The sequence below is a fragment of the Lygodium microphyllum genome, chromosome 19 (assembly GCF_053477565.2).
Source record: "Lygodium microphyllum isolate KBCC chromosome 19, Lygodium_microphyllum_v1.1.10, whole genome shotgun sequence".
Classification (NCBI taxonomy): domain Eukaryota; kingdom Viridiplantae; phylum Streptophyta; class Polypodiopsida; order Schizaeales; family Lygodiaceae; genus Lygodium; species Lygodium microphyllum.
This window is the reverse complement of record NC_141153.1, coordinates 14,540,115-14,557,537: the sequence shown is the minus strand read 5'-3', so window position 1 is coordinate 14,557,537 and position 17,423 is coordinate 14,540,115. Positions and strand designations below refer to the sequence as shown.

At 41.6% G+C, this 17,423-nt stretch overlaps 1 protein-coding gene and 1 pseudogene across 1 annotated transcript in view; one reads left to right on the top strand and one right to left on the bottom strand.

Moving 5' to 3' along the window:
- Positions 1–17,423, top strand: part of LOC148019587 (putative magnesium transporter NIPA4) — a 46,013-nt gene that overhangs the window by 13,315 nt on the left and 15,275 nt on the right. Inside the window, exons 3-6 of the mRNA XM_087699599.1 lie at positions 11,365–11,421; positions 11,518–11,608; positions 11,694–11,854; positions 12,005–12,132. Of these exons, the coding sequence (XP_087555725.1) occupies positions 11,365–11,421; positions 11,518–11,608; positions 11,694–11,854; positions 12,005–12,132 (437 nt within the window). The remainder of the gene's footprint in view (positions 1–11,364; positions 11,422–11,517; positions 11,609–11,693; positions 11,855–12,004; positions 12,133–17,423) is intronic.
- LOC148019588 (uncharacterized) lies at positions 7,750–10,567 on the bottom strand (annotated as a pseudogene).

The following is a 17,423-nucleotide window of genomic DNA, read 5'->3' as shown; positions in this document are numbered from 1 at the left end:
GCCAAGTTTTCTCAAAGAGTACTTGATACTATGTGAAGAAATGCTCTAAACACAAAAAGTATGAAACCAATCGTATGACAAAGCACATATTGATAAACTCAGAACACAGATAGGGTTAGGATTAGGGTAACTCACAAACAGTGAACGCAATGAATAATAAAGCGAATGAATAGTGGATATATAGTATTCATGCAGCAAACACACTATGTAGTGAATACTAAATCTTGATCTCTCGTATCTTTGGGATCAAGGTAAAGGTTATGAGCTGTAGAGTGTGTTGTACTCCGAACGGATCTCGAATCGCAACAAAGACAGCTCTGAGTGTTGAACACTGGCAAGCGTAGCCAAGGGAGGCTAGATTTGATGCAGATGGCAGTGCAGGAGAGAGAAAGACTAAAAACACATGTACTTGAGGAGAGAGAAAATCTGTATGACAGCTCTTAGATGCAAACGCAGATTATAGAGGTGAGAGAATGTTAGGCAGTAGCCAGAAAATCTTGGTGATAGCAAAGACAACAGGTGGTGCTAGCATCCAATAGTAGGCGACAGTACCCAATAGTAGGCGACAACTCCACAAGCTTGGCGAGTGTAGCATATGCATGACGAAGAGTGGAACTAGGCACTAGATGGTAGCAAGTGGCTGGTGGAAGCTTTGATTGCAATGTCCTTTATGAACGGGGTATGGGCAGGTGAGTCATGGCTCTTGAAACTTGCAAAAATGAGATTAAGGGAGAGTGGTGAGTTGCATGTCTATTTATAGAAAGTTTGGAGCACCCAAATTAGGGTTTTGCATGCGGGACATAAGAACTCTCTAGGATCGCGTTTCTTTTTAAAATAAAAGTTTTTTTTTCATTAATTGAGCATGTTTTGAGGTTGTTTCAGTCATGCTAATGCATTTTAGGCTTAACAGTTGCCTTGATAGCAGCCATCATCTCGAAGAGATTTCAGCATATCCTTTATCTTTGATAGCTCTTGAGGATTGCATTTTGCTCCCTCTATAGCCGGCCATCCTATCCCTCACCGTTTAGGATTATCTTTGATATCCTATAGTTGGAGAATTGTGTTTTGCTCCCTTCACTATGTAGATTCCCTACAGGTGTCGCCGCTTGATTTAGATAGAACATTGCAATTATCTTCAAAACTTCGACTCCACTGTATCAGCTTGATTCACTTAGCATGACTCAGTGATTCATCATTCATTATCTTTTTCTTCTGTGTTTTCTGAGTTTCTCTTCTCTCTCAGTGTTTGTGATACACTATGTTTTTCCTAGCAAACCTTATTGTTTCTTTGGTTTACTTTCACAATGGTCATATTTTGACATGATATTAGAGCAGTTGGCCAAAGGTGTTCAAAGAGCCAAGACAAGTTTTTGCATCAGAGAAGACAAAGACAGGTTGCGGGAGCAGATACATTGTTTGATTATCCCTCCATTTTTGCTACATCATTGGGAGTTATCCTTTTTATCTTCTCTCCCCCACCTTTCCTTGTACAGGTTGATACTCTAGTGCTATGGATTCTCCTGACGAAGAGTCCACCAGGTGCTCCTACTATGGCAAGAACGGTCATACTAATGAGGATTGTTGACTTTGATCTTTGCTCCCCATACCACTAAACTATACACGTCCACCACCATGCACTCGTTGTGTCACATCTCCATTCTAGGCCATATTGATTGTTTTGCATCGGCTATTAGAGTATTACGCTCCAGGCAATAAGATGCATCTGATGCACACTATCATGAGGACATATATTTTTGAAACCTCACTTAACATATGGATTAATTTTTTATCACAGTTAAGTAAATGTTATACATGTGAGGTGTAACTGGGGTTAGAGTAAATTTATGACCTCGGGACCCGAGGAAATCACGAGATGTCAAAGACAAAAGTTGCTATAAATTATGCCGCACAGGTACGTGGTGGTATCTGGTGCCAGTTGTTGCTTTAGGTCATTCATTTGGCCATAAGTGTTAGTTAGTGACACTAGAGAAGTGGTGTTTAATGGTACCTAACACCATTTTGATGGTCAAAGATGGCACAGAGACACTCGGGAATGGAAGTTGCCTAGCCAATTTAATTATTGGCCAGTAAGATTATTTTTTAGGGCACCAAAATAATTGTTAGATTAATTTTTAGTATTTAAAGACTGAAAATTAATATTTAATTATAGATAATGTTGGAAAAACCATTTGGGAAGGTTGCCACTTGTCAAATATGCCCAAGCAAGACTGAAAAACGTCTTTAGAGGTTGGAGAGAGGCATTTTTAGTGTATTCAGCAGGGAGGAGATGCTGCTGGTCTGGAGGACCTTCTGAGGCAGTGAGGGGCAAGAGAAGACCAATCAACAGCAGGTGACATCATCTACAGGCTGTTGAGGCAGAGCAATATCAGTAAATGACTGATTTTCTTCAGTTCTTTGCATCTACAAGCCGTTGTGGCAGGGTAGTAGTTGCATTTGACCGATTTTCAGTCATTCTTTACGACAAAACTTTGAATTTTCTCTCTGTACAGCTTTCTCTCTCATCTCCCAGCCATTTCATAGCCTTGCTCCAAAGATCTTAGCATTTGGACCCTTGGAGGTTGAGAAATTGCAAATTTCTCTATTGTAAACCCTAATTTACAGCAGAAATTAGGGTTTAGCAGCAGCCTCGGGAAGCGTGTGAAAAAAGCTCCAGGACTTCTATTGTAAACCCTAATTTACAGCAGAAATTAGGGTTTAGCAGCAGCCTCGGGAAGCGTGTGAAAAAAGCTCCAGGACTTGGATTCAAGAGGGTTGAAGGTGAATATCAGCAAAATTCAAGTGGAGAACTAGTGAGCCATTGAATTTGGGGCATTTCCAAGACCAATTAAGTGCTCGAATCAAGGGGCAAAATAGATTGAATACTTGCTGGTCACTTTGGATAGCAAGGAGAGTTTGGATTGCGAAGGGAATCTGGAGAATCCCATTGTAAATCAACATTTTCTTCAATAAAGCTAAAGAAATACCAAAAGGGGCGTCAATTTTGGGGCCAATCAGGTGTACATTGTCCAAGATTAGTAGGTAAATTTGTATTTTCAGATTTGCATTAATTGTTTGCTGCTGTAATTAAGTTATAATCAGGGATTTACCACCCTATCTGAGGAGGAAGACTGGTTACACACACTTAGTCCTTATGAGTAAAAGGAGAATCATCAACCGTCACGATCTATTGGAGATCACTGCAATGAGCTACAACGGTTTTTTCCACCTATTTTCAGGTTCAATGGCTTTGACAACCATGGCCTGCAATTTTGGAATCTACTTCACTAAGAGAGAGTGCTTGTTGGATACCGTCTTCTCATCAATTGGCTTCTTTGAGAGATAGAGGTTGTTCGACTCCTTTCATTTCTTTGGCTCCACAGTTCACTCCATTGAGAGATAGTGACCATTGTCCACCCCTGGCTCTATAGGAGCTATCTATTTCCTCACATTCCTTGTATTACTCTATGAATACCAACTCCGATACGGGCATTGAGTAGATTCTGTGTGATATTCCTTTCTCCACTCCCTCTTCTACTTAGGTTTGAGAGGCCACCTCTGGGAGCTACGTAGAAGGCTCATCTCTCTTTATCAGAGGGGGATCTCATTTCTTTGGCTTCAAAGGGGTTTCTTTCTCATCCTATGGTTCTTTACACACCTTGTGGACAACCCTTGGGGTGGTTTACATCTTCATGTGAGATCACCCATTTCCTTATCTATTTACTCATTCTTCTTTTACCATTGACACTCAGGATCTACAGGTTCTTCCTAGTTTGGGGCTTTGGATGTTTTAGCCATGGCATTCATATACCTTCCAACATTGAGTAATAGAGCTTGTGGCTTCTCTCCATCTCCCAAGGTTGAGTTTTGGGTTTTATTTGTCACGAGGATGTGAAATTTTATTGCTTTGCTTAGCATTTGATTAAAAGCTAATCAAATGATACATATACAAGGCCAAGTTGGAAGTGCCAATCCAATGCTTTTTGGATTGCAAGGCATGCATGCAAGGATGGGATAGCCACAGTACTTTGGTGGTGGCACTAGTTTTTATGCTATGGCGGGTTAGGGACTGCATATGGGGAAGTATAACACAATTCCTTATGGTATGCAATAACCAATGCGTGGTGTGCAAGACCCAATGTATTTGAGTATGACTGGTAATGTGCATAACCTCATGTATAGCAATGTTTGCATGATGCTGGGGCACAAAAGTGACAAGTTTGACAATGCTTGTATGCAACCATTGTGTTTGGGACTCATGGCATTAATGTTGGTCATGCAAATGCTCCGCATAGTGTTGGTCATGAGAAAAAAAGAACTAATAATCCTTGCATCAGGAAAAATGCAACTAGTAATGTATGGTAAAATATATCTTGGTATGGCTGGTAGTATGTAAATTCCCATGCATGGTCACATTGCAATGGTTCAAAGTATGCAAACAAGAATGTTTCCTAATATATATGGTGCTTCTAGTATGTCAGGTATACATGAGGGGCTAGTCAACTGGATGAAATGTTGCATATTAGTTAAGTTGGAATTGCGGCAATATGAAAGTATAAAGCACCGCAATGCTTAAAAGGGAAAAATGCCTATAACCTAGTGGAGGTTTTGAAGCAAGTAAAGTTAGTGGTAAAGTTTCTATGTGTTTCTTGGTGAAGCTTCAACATTGTTTCACCTATAAAATAATGCAATTGGATGAAGGGGGGTGAATTGTAGTTTATCCTCTTCGGCAGGTGGGAGAGGCCACACCTTAGATATTCCCCGATAGGGTACGGATACCTTGTAGATGACAAGACAGGTGCTATGATCAAGAATAATGAGGAGAGGAGGGTGATATTTGGCATGAGAGAGTTGTACCAACAAGTATTTAGATACAATGTTATGGACCATTGGAAGGTTCAACAAAGCATAAAAGATCTAGAGTATTCTCTAATACTCAAGGGGGAGCTTGTATCTCCACTTTCCTGGTGATGGATAGCTTGGTTATATAGTCGATCTTGGATGTACTTAGTTTGCATCTAGGGTATTGTATATTGACAGTATTTTTACCATTGGGATCACTATTTAGTGTACTAGTCATTGTGAGTTGGTATGCACCTAGGCTTTGAAACTATACATTTGCAAGGTTGCTAACATGTATAGAATACATGGAATGTACATTGGATGATGTACATTTGCAAGGCATGTATGGGATACATGGATGGTATGTAGTGTACATTTGTAGGTGATGCAAAAGAAGTATAATTGCATAAGTTACATGTGGTTTGTAGTTGATATATGCTTTACATGACTATCATGTGGTACATCATTGATGAGGTGTTGTTTATGCTCAGTTTATGCACAGTTTATGCATTACAATGCCTTGGTTGTTAAACTAGTATTGGGTTTTGGCATGTGGATGTATCCCTTATGGTTCTGATAGTTGTTATGATTTATGTGTGTGGATTGTAACTAGTTTAAGTGATTGGAATTTCAAATGCAGAGGGTATAAGCATGGTTAAGCAATAGATGCACATGTTGTTTGACTATGATGCTAGCATGTATTTTCAGTGGTGGCAATAGATGCTTTGGCACATTGCAATGCAATCGAGGACGATTGCAAGGATTTCAAGGGGGTGATTTGTAACAAGGATATGAAATTTTATTGATTTGCTTAGCATTTGATTAAAAGTTAATCAAATGTGCAAATGTGACTTGCACATGTGAGGTGCAAGTTAATTATTTCAATGTGGATCTAGGAGCTTGAAATATCTGATGCTAGAGGTAAAAGTTGTAATAAGTTATGTATGATAGGTACTAGGTCGTATGCGGTGTGAGATTTGGGCCTAGATAAACTTATTGGCCACTTATGTTAGCGGTGATCTTAGAGACTAGGCATTAATTAATTAATTAATGCTAGTGTAAGGGTCAATAACTACTCTGGGATTCTTGGAAGACAAATTGGCTGAGCCAATTTAATTATTGATTGGTGGAATTATTTTTTTGAGCACTAGAATAATTATTAAATTAATTTTCAGAAATAATATTCTGAAAATTAATTTAATAAGCTAGATAATGCTAGAAATGTGATTAGAAAGTTGCCACTTGGCAAAACTTGATTAATTTCAAAAATTAATTTAATAAGTTGGATAATGCTTGAAAATGGGATTAGAATGTTGCCACTTGGAAAAACTTGCCCATGCAAGTGAAAAAAACGTTTTGGGGTATGGTGGAAGTCTATCCAATCATTGTGAGAGAGGAGGCTATTAGAGAGCAAGGAGATGCTGCTAATGTGATTTGTGTAGCCACCAAGGGCTAGTTCTATAGTAAGTGATATCAGTTTGGAGCATTCTAGGTGCAAGTGACAGCAACCTAAGGTCCTTTTGGTGTAAATGATAGTATACCGGAGTGGGCAGTAACCTTGGGGATGGTTCTAAGCCATAGCTGATAGCTTCCATGGCTGTTTGAGCAAGGCAACAGTAGTTTTTCAGCCTTTCTCATGATGAAACTTTGAAATCTCTCTCTCTCATCCTCTAGCCATCTCTTAAGTTATCTTAGTGTTGCACAGATTGATAAAGAAACACAGTTAAGGTTAGGGTTAACACAAATACAATGAACTTCGAAGATAATAATATTTGAATAATGAATGAATAGGTAAAATGCTTAATGCAGCAAACACACTATGCAAGGTGAAAATTGGCTCCTAAAATCTTATGCCTCAAGGACTAGGGTAGAGAGTATGAGTAGAAGAGTGTATCATACTATGATGGATCCCAAAACATAGCAAGTAGCCTTTGAAGATGTTTGGCAGCAGCAAATGCAGCTCTATGGTGGCCGGCGGATCAATGATGGATAGTTTGAGCACAAGGATAGCAAACACCTAAAGTATTGATGATGTGTCAGCTTGGCAATGCAGCGAATTTGGTAAATGCAACGTAGATGATGATGTGGCAGACCAGGCAGCTCCAAAAACAGCAAATGCAGATGTGAATTATGATGTGGCAGGTCAAGCAGCTCTAGGAAGAGCAAAATGCAGATCAAGTTAGTTGTACAGGCTGCAAATGCAGGAAATCAGGCCATGTGGCAGCAGGTGGCAGTTGGAGAAGGTGCAGTCTGCAGTTGCCTGGCTGGACAGCAAGCTGGAAGGTTGGAAACACTTGCAAACAGCAGTAGATAGGCTGGACACGAGGTGCCGAATGATAGATAGCAGTGGGTGCCAGCTCGAACTGATACAAGGTTGATGTGTACGTACTGTACGCAATGTACGGTACGTATTTGTACGTTGTTCCGTACAGATAAAATTTTTGTGTACGTAAAAATATGTACCATTGTTAAAAATATCAATCTATATGGCATTTCATATCAAAATAAACATAAAAAGATCCAAATACATTTTAAATTGTGAGAGAGACCTATAAGACAATCTAGTAAGGTCTTTGCTAATACGCATTTGATTAGTAATCACAAAACCCTTGCTGCACGCTGTAAAACTTATTACTTCAGAAATCAAACATTAGATACCAAAACCAATTTTCAATCGGAGATCAATCTTCAATCACCAATCACCACTCTTAGCTCTATATAAACTGATGAATCAGTGTTTACACAACAAAAGTATTGACTCTCATCCATGTTAAAAGGCTGCGAATGCATCAAAACAAACTGAATACAATGCACATACTACATAGCAAGTTGCAACACTACATTATAGAAATGTCCTCAAAAGGTCCATAAGGGCTAGTCTAGAGTCTAGACTCCACAATGAAACGTGATCTAAGAGTCAAAACTCCTCATAAGATGATGATGATGATGATGCACCAGAAGAGAGCAAGTCCCCATCTGTCAGGACATTGCCCTCGTCGTCATACTCAGGCTTTGCCATCGCGGGCACATGTGATGATGTGAAAGATGTATCATGAGATCCATGTTCTACATCATCATCTCTTGGCTCTCTTTGAGTATGAATGAGAGTGACAACCTCATTTGCCCGAGTCCGTTGCGTACGAATATGCAGCTTCCCTCGATGAATGCTCCTCCATCTAGCGCTCTTTGAATCTGCAGCCTCCTCACGCAAAGGTATGGTTAAAGCTCGTGTGCATGGCCTCATGACATGGTGATCGATGCTCTCCAACTCTCTATAAAGGAGTCGTATAATATCTGCTTGCTCGTCTTTGACACGTTGCTCCACGTCGTCCTCAGCAGAGGTTGGCACCATCTTCACACAGGTCGGATTTGCTTGTGGAAAAGCAAAATCCGACAAGTCAGAACCACAAGAAATGACTTAATTATATTGAAATGTATCAAAAGATGTATAACTTTGGAGAGTTAAATATACGTGCTTGGGTGTCCCCAAAGCATGATAATCTCGTACGAGCTTCATGTTAGCTCGGCAATACACTAATCGCTCCAACTGAGCGGTACTAAGTCGATTGCGGATCTTTGTGTGAACCAAGGAGTAGGCGCTTCAATTGCGCTCACAAGCACCATTAGAACAATCCTACGATCATGAATCACGATACGATTTTGGAGTCAAAACCCTTAATGAATTAAACTTTAAAGATGGATGCAATTATGAAAGAGTCAAGAGTACTTGCGAGAGGATTCGGAGAGCAAGATGAGTCAGCTTTGGAAGACCTTGTCTTCCATAGCTTTGCCACCACGTGAGAGGAAATTTCGTCTCCTCCTCTCTCAAAACCACCGCTCTAGTAAAGGATGGTCCTAGATTGTTCATAAAACTCACCATCTTTGCATCAACCTCAAGTTGCTCATCCTCGTCGTACATTATGTTGATGTACTGGTCTTTCTGCGTGAGTAGAGTGCTCTCACTAAATAGCTTTGACTTCTTGTGGAAGGGATGAAGCAATGCAGCCATTCCATGAATGGGATGGCTCATAAATGTCCATCACCGCTCTACAATAGCCAGGATGTCACCCCGGCTACAAATTGACAAGTTAACATTCCAATAGTCATTATATAATATAACTTTAAACATATTGTTGCAATGTGCATATTATTTAATATTAATATAATCAGCCAAGAACAATATCTAAGTGTACACTCACCGAGACTCCGTTAATGTCGTACAAGCAGCAATATGGCGCTTCATCTCCATGAAGAGATGATAGAACAGTCCAAGAGTACAGTCCTCCATATTTGTGACTCAGAGGACATGGATAGGCTGCAATGCCATTGTCAAGCTCTGTATCTCTGTCCAAAAGGCCTCGTCAAGCACTTTCTGCTGAATGTATCTAGTGGCCTTTGTCTGCGCATGGTGCGTAAATCTCCATTTCGGGTCCATCACAGTCTGTGTAGTACTGGGTCCCGCAATCTAAAAAGCCTCTGCAAGACCAGGAACATATAAGAAAACTTGGTCTTGGAGGGTCGCACCATATCAAGTGCACTATGGCTCATGAAGATGGCCAAAGCCTAATGTTTTTTTAGGAAAAATGTAGTAATCTTCGTGGCATTTGCAACATGAGGTTGCACCCATGGAAACTTTCCAATATCCTCCATGAGTAGGTCCAAGCAATGTGGAGCACAAGGAGTCCAAGCAATGCAAGGAAACTCTGCCTTGACCAATTCACCCATACGCTTGCAATTTGAAGCATTGTCTGTCACCACTTGGACCACATTCTCTGGCCCAACATCCAAAATTGCTTGTTTGATGTGGTGATAAATAAACTCAGCACTGATGGATTCTCTTGCCTTTCTTGCATCCACAGCTCACAAGAAGTATGTGCCAAGACATGAGGACTCCAAAATATTGATAACGTGTCGTCTATGCATATCACTCCAGCCATCAGATATGATGGTGCACCCAAAATACTGCCATCCTGCCTTGATAGGTACCAATGCCTTGTCTATCAAGGCTTTTTGCTCTTCAAGCATCGTGGTACACATTTTGTTATACTCCACCCCAAACCAGGAGTGTGTGTGGCCGACCTCTGCTAAGGGCCTCACCATTCTCTTCCATTGATTAGTTCTCGGTACATTTTGTTATACTCCACCCCAGACCAGGAGTGTGTGTGGCCGACCTCTGCTAAGGGCCTCACCATTCTCTTCCATTGATTAGTTCTCGGTACATTGAAGGAGATGTTGCACTCCACAAGAGTGCGAGCAATCTCCATCTCAGCTACTTTTTGTCTCTCTTTCACCCACGAAAGAGATGACACACATGAAGGCAAAGTACTTCGTCTCAGCACATGTGCATCCTCATCCTCATCAACCTCCTGCATGATGACACGGGCCCTCTTTTTGCTTCCTGTAGGCTGGCTATCCTGTGTGGAAGAATCACCCATCTCCCCCACAAGCGCATCATGAAGTGCATCTTGAGTGTGTTGGCTGCCCCTTACCTTCTTTGAACCCTTTGCTGTTGATGAATTCTCAGCAATGAGCTTGTCTCTGATATCCTGTGGCACCTGCTTGCACCCACCACAATTTCCGGTGGTGCCAATACCTGTCAAGTCGTGAGCTCGAAGTTGCAATACTTGCATTGCCATCTATGCGTGCCAGAACCAGCTTGGGTCGGCGTATTAATAACACGGATGACATTGGTGTGCTCCTGCCAATAGGGGTTGCATGGCTTCGGCATATTGGATCTTGGAAGCTGTGTGTGACACAAAGAAAGAGAGAGACAAAGCTTAGAGCATACTCCAAAGGAAGAAAGAGAGAGAGAGGGAGAGGGAGGGGGACTCCAGAGGGAGCGAGAGAGAGATGAGATTAATCATGTAGTACATTGGCCGCTTGCGACTGAGAGAGAGAGAGAGAGAGAGAGAGAGAGAGAGAGAGAGAGAGAGTACAGTACGAGACAGAGATGCATCATCAAATCCTTTGCATGAGTTCTCCAATAATCCAAGAACATGCACCTACACAATGGGCAAGAGGATGGGAATGGCCAAATTGAGGTAATTCTACGAAATGGTAGGGTAGTTCTTGCTGTTTTTGACAGTTTAATTTGGCAATGGCAACTTTCCATGTGGGTACGTGAATGCAATGGAAGGGAATTTGTAGGGTTCCTTTGTCGGTGCACAAGTGACGAAATAAAGTAATGCCTAGATGTTAACGGACCATGCTGTCAATTGTGTCATGATAAAGGCAGGCTCCTTATAAAACAAGCAATGTTGACACTCCACCCTTTGTTTCACTTTCCTCAACAGCTTCCCCTATGCCACTGATTTAGGATCATAATAAAAACCTAACCCTGGTGAGTCTTATAAATTATCCCTTGAGTAATTGCTAGCAGGAGCACATTTATGTTTTCTCAAGGTCTTGTCTACATTGGTGCAGTTATTTTGGATAGGTTGCACACGTTGCTGGTTATCCTTTAAACTTGGTTGGCTTGATAGTTACTCTTTGGATATAACTTCCATTTTATGAAATGTTTGGCAGGAATGGGAGGATACTCATATTTGTATGAACCGCTCTGGTGGACAGGAATGATTACCAGTAAGTGCCTTATCAATAATTGTTTTGAATATTGGAATCTACTTCTCTTCCTAAGCTCAAATTATGCATTGATTTTCTAGAGATTCACTGTTGTAGTGATTGTTGGGGAGGTGGCCAATTTTGTGGCGTATGCCTTTGCTCCAGCCATTCTCGTGACTCCTTTAGGAGCTTTAAGTATTATTGTGAGGTGCAGCATCTCTGCAGTATCTGATTCATCTCTCTTTTGTGTTGCATCTTTAATCACCAGAAATGAATCTGGGTTTCTTTTGCAGTGCAGGGCTAGCACACTTTATTTTGAAGGAGCGACTGCATGTGCTGGGGATACTTGGTTGCATTCTTTGTGTGGTTGGCTCTACTACCATTGTACTCCATGCACCGGCAGAACGTGAGATTGTGTCTGTTAAAGATGTTTGGATGCTGGCTACTGAACCTGGTTTGCTTCTACCTGAGCTTATGCCATTTGCCTTTCTAGGCAGAGAGAAAAATACCAGAGGGTTGGCTGTTAGATGTGTATGTAATTTATTATTTGAGTAGCTGGTCTTTGGCTAGATCTGATAGTTAACAAATTGTCATGTGTTTTCAGCATTTCTACTCTATGCAATTTCTGTGGTGGCATTGGTACTAGTTCTCATATTTCACTTCGTTCCTCAGTACGGCTCCACACATGTAATGGTATACATAGGGATTTGTTCCCTTATGGGTTCCCTTTCGGTATGATTCAAGAATCTTGCTTGTAGAATGTAATTACCTTCAGATCTCCTTTTTTGCATGATTTAACAAATTTCAAGCAGTTCTTTGTTTTCTGTTTTGTTGTTTTCCTGTCTCCCAAAAAAATGTGTTTTTTTTCTTTTTTGTTGGGTGGGTGGGGGGGGGGGGGGGGGGTGGGGGAGAGGTTAATGAATGGAAGGCAATGTCTTCAGTTTTATACTTTAGCCCCCTTCCTAATGCGTACAACTCCCCCCAAACCCCAAAGAAAAAAGCAAAAGTTGAGTGGCTACCCCTTAGTTGTAAGCCACTAAGTTATCAACTCATAGACCCAGGTTGAAATCCTTTTTAATTCCTATTGCTAGATGACCAAATGGGTGTTGCTCAGTTTGTAGATTGAAGATGTAGTGATCAGGAGAGCAGATGGCTTGCTGGATGACCAAATGGGTGTAGCTCAGTTTGTAGATAATGCATGGTGATCAGGAGAGTGGCGCCACCTACCCCCAACCCCCCTGGCCCCAGGAGGGGGCAGTGATTGTCTGATTAATGGTCACATAGACATCTAAGTGCGTCTGACCAATCTTTTTTAAGTAATGATGTTATTTTGTCATCACCCACACCCCTACTGTCCCTATTGTTGGAGAGGTAACACAAGTAGTGTTTAAATCCTAGTAAAGTGAGGCTTGACGTGTCATGTTAAGTAAAAAATGAAGGCATTCTATGTCATCTAAATATGCCAAAAGCCCAACCAACAGAGGGAGTGGAAAAGATGTTTGTCCTTCACATTGCCTCGAGAGCTCCCATAAAACAGCCAATCATTTAGCTTGCAGGATTGCAGAGATGTAGTCTTCAGCACTTAAGAAACATAATGCCACATCTTTCAGGACAGGGTGCAGGAACTTGAACAGATATAGTCTTCAGCACCTATGAAACATAATGCCGCATCTTTCAGGACAGGGGAATTTGAACAGATGTATATTCTTTTGCATGTGATTATACACAAAAGCAGGCTCCCATTTGCCAATTTTCCTTTTGTTGGCTGATCCCTGAGAAGTCCCCAACATCTGTTTGGAAAGGAAGTTTGGAAGCCCAACTATTCATTAGTGTAGTTCTCCACGATGCTGATCTGTTTTTTTGTGATCCAGCAGTTACTTTGCACCAGCATGTAACTGGGTTCATTTAGTGAGGCTTTTGGAATCCCTGAAAACCTGGTTCTACATGGCTCTGATGCATCCAGAGACGGAATAGTCTTCAGGGTGTTAGTGTGCCATATCCATGAGCTTATGTGGGTAACTTAGAACAGTAGCAAGAATGGTCAGGCACACAGCTGTTTTTTGACTGAGTACCTTAGAAAGTGCTGAGGTTAATGTCAGCAGTCAGATGCTGTAAGAAGTATCAAGACAGAAACACAATGAAATTGTTGTGCTACATGTTGAACACGGGGCCATTAGATACACTCTTATTCTTTGAAGAGCTTGAATGCACAATGCACACATCGTAGACTAGCTCTCACCTAGTCACTTGCACGCGGATTGAAGCAAACCGTTGTATTGAGCATAGAGTCACGAGCCTCTTACCAAGTGTCAAAAGATGACATACTAGCGAGATAGTAGGGTTTGCGGGAGGAACATGGAGTGAACTCGGTAAACATTGAGAAGAGAAGAGAAGAGAGAAGAAACTTTGATGAATGGAATGATGAAGATCTGAATCATGGAGTGAATGTGATACAAGGGAACAAGGGTGCCGTAGCACAAGGAAGATGATGAAGACAGCCACGAACCACGAACTGCAATGTCCTCTGAAGGGGTGTGAGGGCTGTGGAGAGGTTGGAGAGAAGAGGTGATGGAGTGAATGAATCAGCCGTGTCAAATGAGTAACAAAGGCAACCTATAAATAGGCAAGAGATTGTCTAGGGTGGCGCTTGGAGGGAGGGCGCCGGCTATCTAAGGTGGTGCCCCATTGTGGGCGTCCAACCCCTTTTTGGGGTTGTCCACTGTGAAACCCTAAATGCAAAACGTAGAACGCAAAACTGCGGGTAAAGGGTTTCTCAACACCAAGAAGGTCGCAAGCTCTAGATCCGAGTGAACACTTCATTTTCCCCTCAACCCTCTATAGCTCTCGTCATGCAAGAGAAAGCATGGTGGGCATGAGAGAGTACTAGAGAGAAGGCTAGATGTTTCACTCTCCCTATTCCTCTCCTCTCACCTCTTAGTCACTCACTCTTCCTCAATCTCATAAGCACACACATACACACTCTCTCTCAAGACTTTAGAGCAAGAAAGTAGAGGAGAAAAGTTTGCATACTTCCATTTAAGCTCATTACTTTTATACATGAAATCTAGGGTTAGGGTTTTTTCTTTCCCTTGGGCATCTTGCCCAACTTTTGGCTAATTGATCGGTCTTCTCTCTTTTCCATACTTTTAGCCCATTTTCTCATGCTACTGTTTGACAAATTGTACGGGAGAAGAGCTTGGCTTCTTGGAAAATTAATACAAGGCTTTTAATAATGGGTACAATTTACCAAAAATTACGTGGTTGCAAAGTCTAATGTCTTTATGCTTCCAAATCCATTAACATTTACCCTCTCCTAATGGAGTGCTAGTCCCATGGCACTCTCTCTAGCCAGTGGAAAGTGCTAGGATAATGGATGCAGTAGTTTTGATGGAGAGGGTGCTCAGATGGTGATGGTGAGGGTTGGATAGGGTGGAAACAAGAAGGGTTGTGGTGGTCGGAGATAGGAAAGTTCATAGAAAGAGGTTGATGTGAGCAATTAAGTGTTGATGGGCCTTTAGGCACTCTAGCTACCTGCCATGTTGTGGTGCGCTTCGTGAGTGGGGTGACTACTTGTCCAGTGATGTGAAGTGCTTGTGTAGTGGAATTGGAAGATGGGTCAAGTTCCAAGGAAACTTGGAGCGTTCTCCCACACTTGAGAATTCAGTTTGTGGAAAGTTCTGGTGTGGTGCTGACTTTAGGGAGATAGGTCTGCCAAGCAAACTTGGGATGCCCTTCCCTTGACATGCCCTAAAGTGATGATGTGGGGGAATGGGCTAGGAGATGGACCTCTAGGTGCTTTGAACGTGGTCTTGTGCTTTTTTTTTTTGGGGAGTGGAATAATGGACAAGTACGCACACTACTCAGGAACTAGGTTTAGTGCATACTAAAGAAGGTATCCCATGTTGACCTTGTATTCTTTCAATGAATTGCGTTGTTGTAGGAGCGATGCAAAGTAGAAGGGATGTGTATATAGTGCAAACCGACTATCTCCATATCCTGTAGTAGCTCAATTCAATAAGGAGGCAATAGTGCAGCTCGAAGATGAAGTTGTATCATTGCCACTGGGTTAATTCCTGTGATTACATTAAAAAATAGTGGTGGAAGTCACTCCTCATTTGGTGTGATTGGTTTTCGGAGTAAAGTAATGAAGAGTTAGAGATAGTTGCAAGCGGTGAATAAAGAAGGATCAGGGCAGTTGGTGAGTCTTTTTACAAAGACGGCAAATGATGGGATGAGGTCAAGGGATTGGAATAGGTAGGTCTTCTTCTTGTCATTGGCTCTTATATTTGGGATTTTGGGAAAGTTATACCTACCATGTTCTTCTTCTGTGTATTCCTTGCCATGTCAACAAGGGTAGGGGTAGGGGATCTGGTTCACCTTTGCAATGTTGCTTGAATAGACAAAAACTTGCCAAGTTGTCTTGTCATTTTCCAGGATAGGGTATCTCCACTCCGATTGCCTTGGCTAGGGGTTGGCTTTAAGATGAGGTATTTGCTTTTGCCTCTCATGACCCGACAAGATTCCTTGAAGGCTTCTATATCAAGTTGCCCTATCCACTTTTTTGCTATGCTCTTAGCTGCCTTGATGAGAACTCGTATTGTGTGTGGAGGTAGTGGTTCCTTGAACTTATTTCCCTCGTCCATCTTAAAGTCAAAAATCACTGTAGTGCTGCATTTTTCCTGTGCCTGGTATTTCTATAGTGATTCCTTAGGGTTTACTTGCTCTGCATCAACTAGAAGCTTAGAAGGAAGGGACAATCGATGAACTTTTGCAATTGTGCCCGCAACTCCTCAATTATGGCTTCATAAGCTTCTTTTTGGTTTTGAGGTTTCTTCTATTGGGTGTTCCATGGGTTCTCCAAAGTCAAAGTTTGGCAAGTCGGGTAGATCTGTTGGAGGGGTTATGGCAGCTGGTAAGATTAGTAGAGACTTAGGGGGAGAAGATTTGTCATCTATTAGCCCCATCATTTCTATCTCCCGTCCTTTGTATCCATTTTGCAATAAGTTCCTTATGACCTTTTGTCTTGTTGGCTCGGTGGTCAATAAAATAGTCCCTTGATCTGCACCATTTCCTCCAAGATACTTTGCACTATCCCTTGGGATTCTCGGACAGTGGCATGCATGCTTTAGTGGTTGCCTCCCTGTAGCTTCTTTTTCCATAGAATTTGTAACTTGGTGTTGCAAGGTATTGAAGGTTGTTTTCCACTGCTCTCATTCTTGCAAATGCAATTGGTAATCTCTTTCTTGTTATTGCACCTTGGCTTTTTTTTGGGGAATAACTAATTTACTTTTAGTGAGTGCATGACTCAATTGCAGATTTTCTTCCCTAAGCCTTTCATTCTCTGTTTGATATGCTTTGTAGGTCGTTTGTATTTCCTCAAGCATGTCCTTGGTGTCTTGGAGAACACCGTCTTTATACTCCAGCTCCTTTTGAAGTGCTATTTCCCTTTGATTGGTAGTTTGACTTTCCATTTTCAAGGCCCTTTCCCTCTCCTCCATTTTCTTCTAGAATTGTTTCTTTAGGAGGTTTTCCTTTTCCAACTAGATTTTTTGGAATTCTACTTGCAAGGACTTCTTTTCCTGTAATGCTCTTTGGATGTTTTCACCCCTTGTGGCCTTGGTTGTGTCAAGTTTCTCTCTCTTTTCTTGGAGTTATGCTTCCTTCTCCTCAAGTTATTCTTGTAGTTCTGTTGCTTGTTTCTCTTTTTCTGTAATGAAGATTCTATACTCCTCCTGCAAGTTAACCAACTTCACTTGCAAATCCTATTTTTCTTTAAGTGTGTCAGTCTTTGCTCTCTTGAGCTCCTTACGCATCCTCTCTAGGGTTTCAATTCCTCCTCTCCCATGTTGTTTTGGATGGCCGTGGGTACTTTTCATGGACTCTACATGTTGCTTCTTCTCTTATTGATTGTTTATAGTGGTCTCCTGTGGGGTCTTGGCTTTGGCAAATTCAGAGACTTGGGCTTGTAGCTTATGTTGAGCTAAAAATGCATTAGCCTAACATAAATGGTTCCAATACATGTT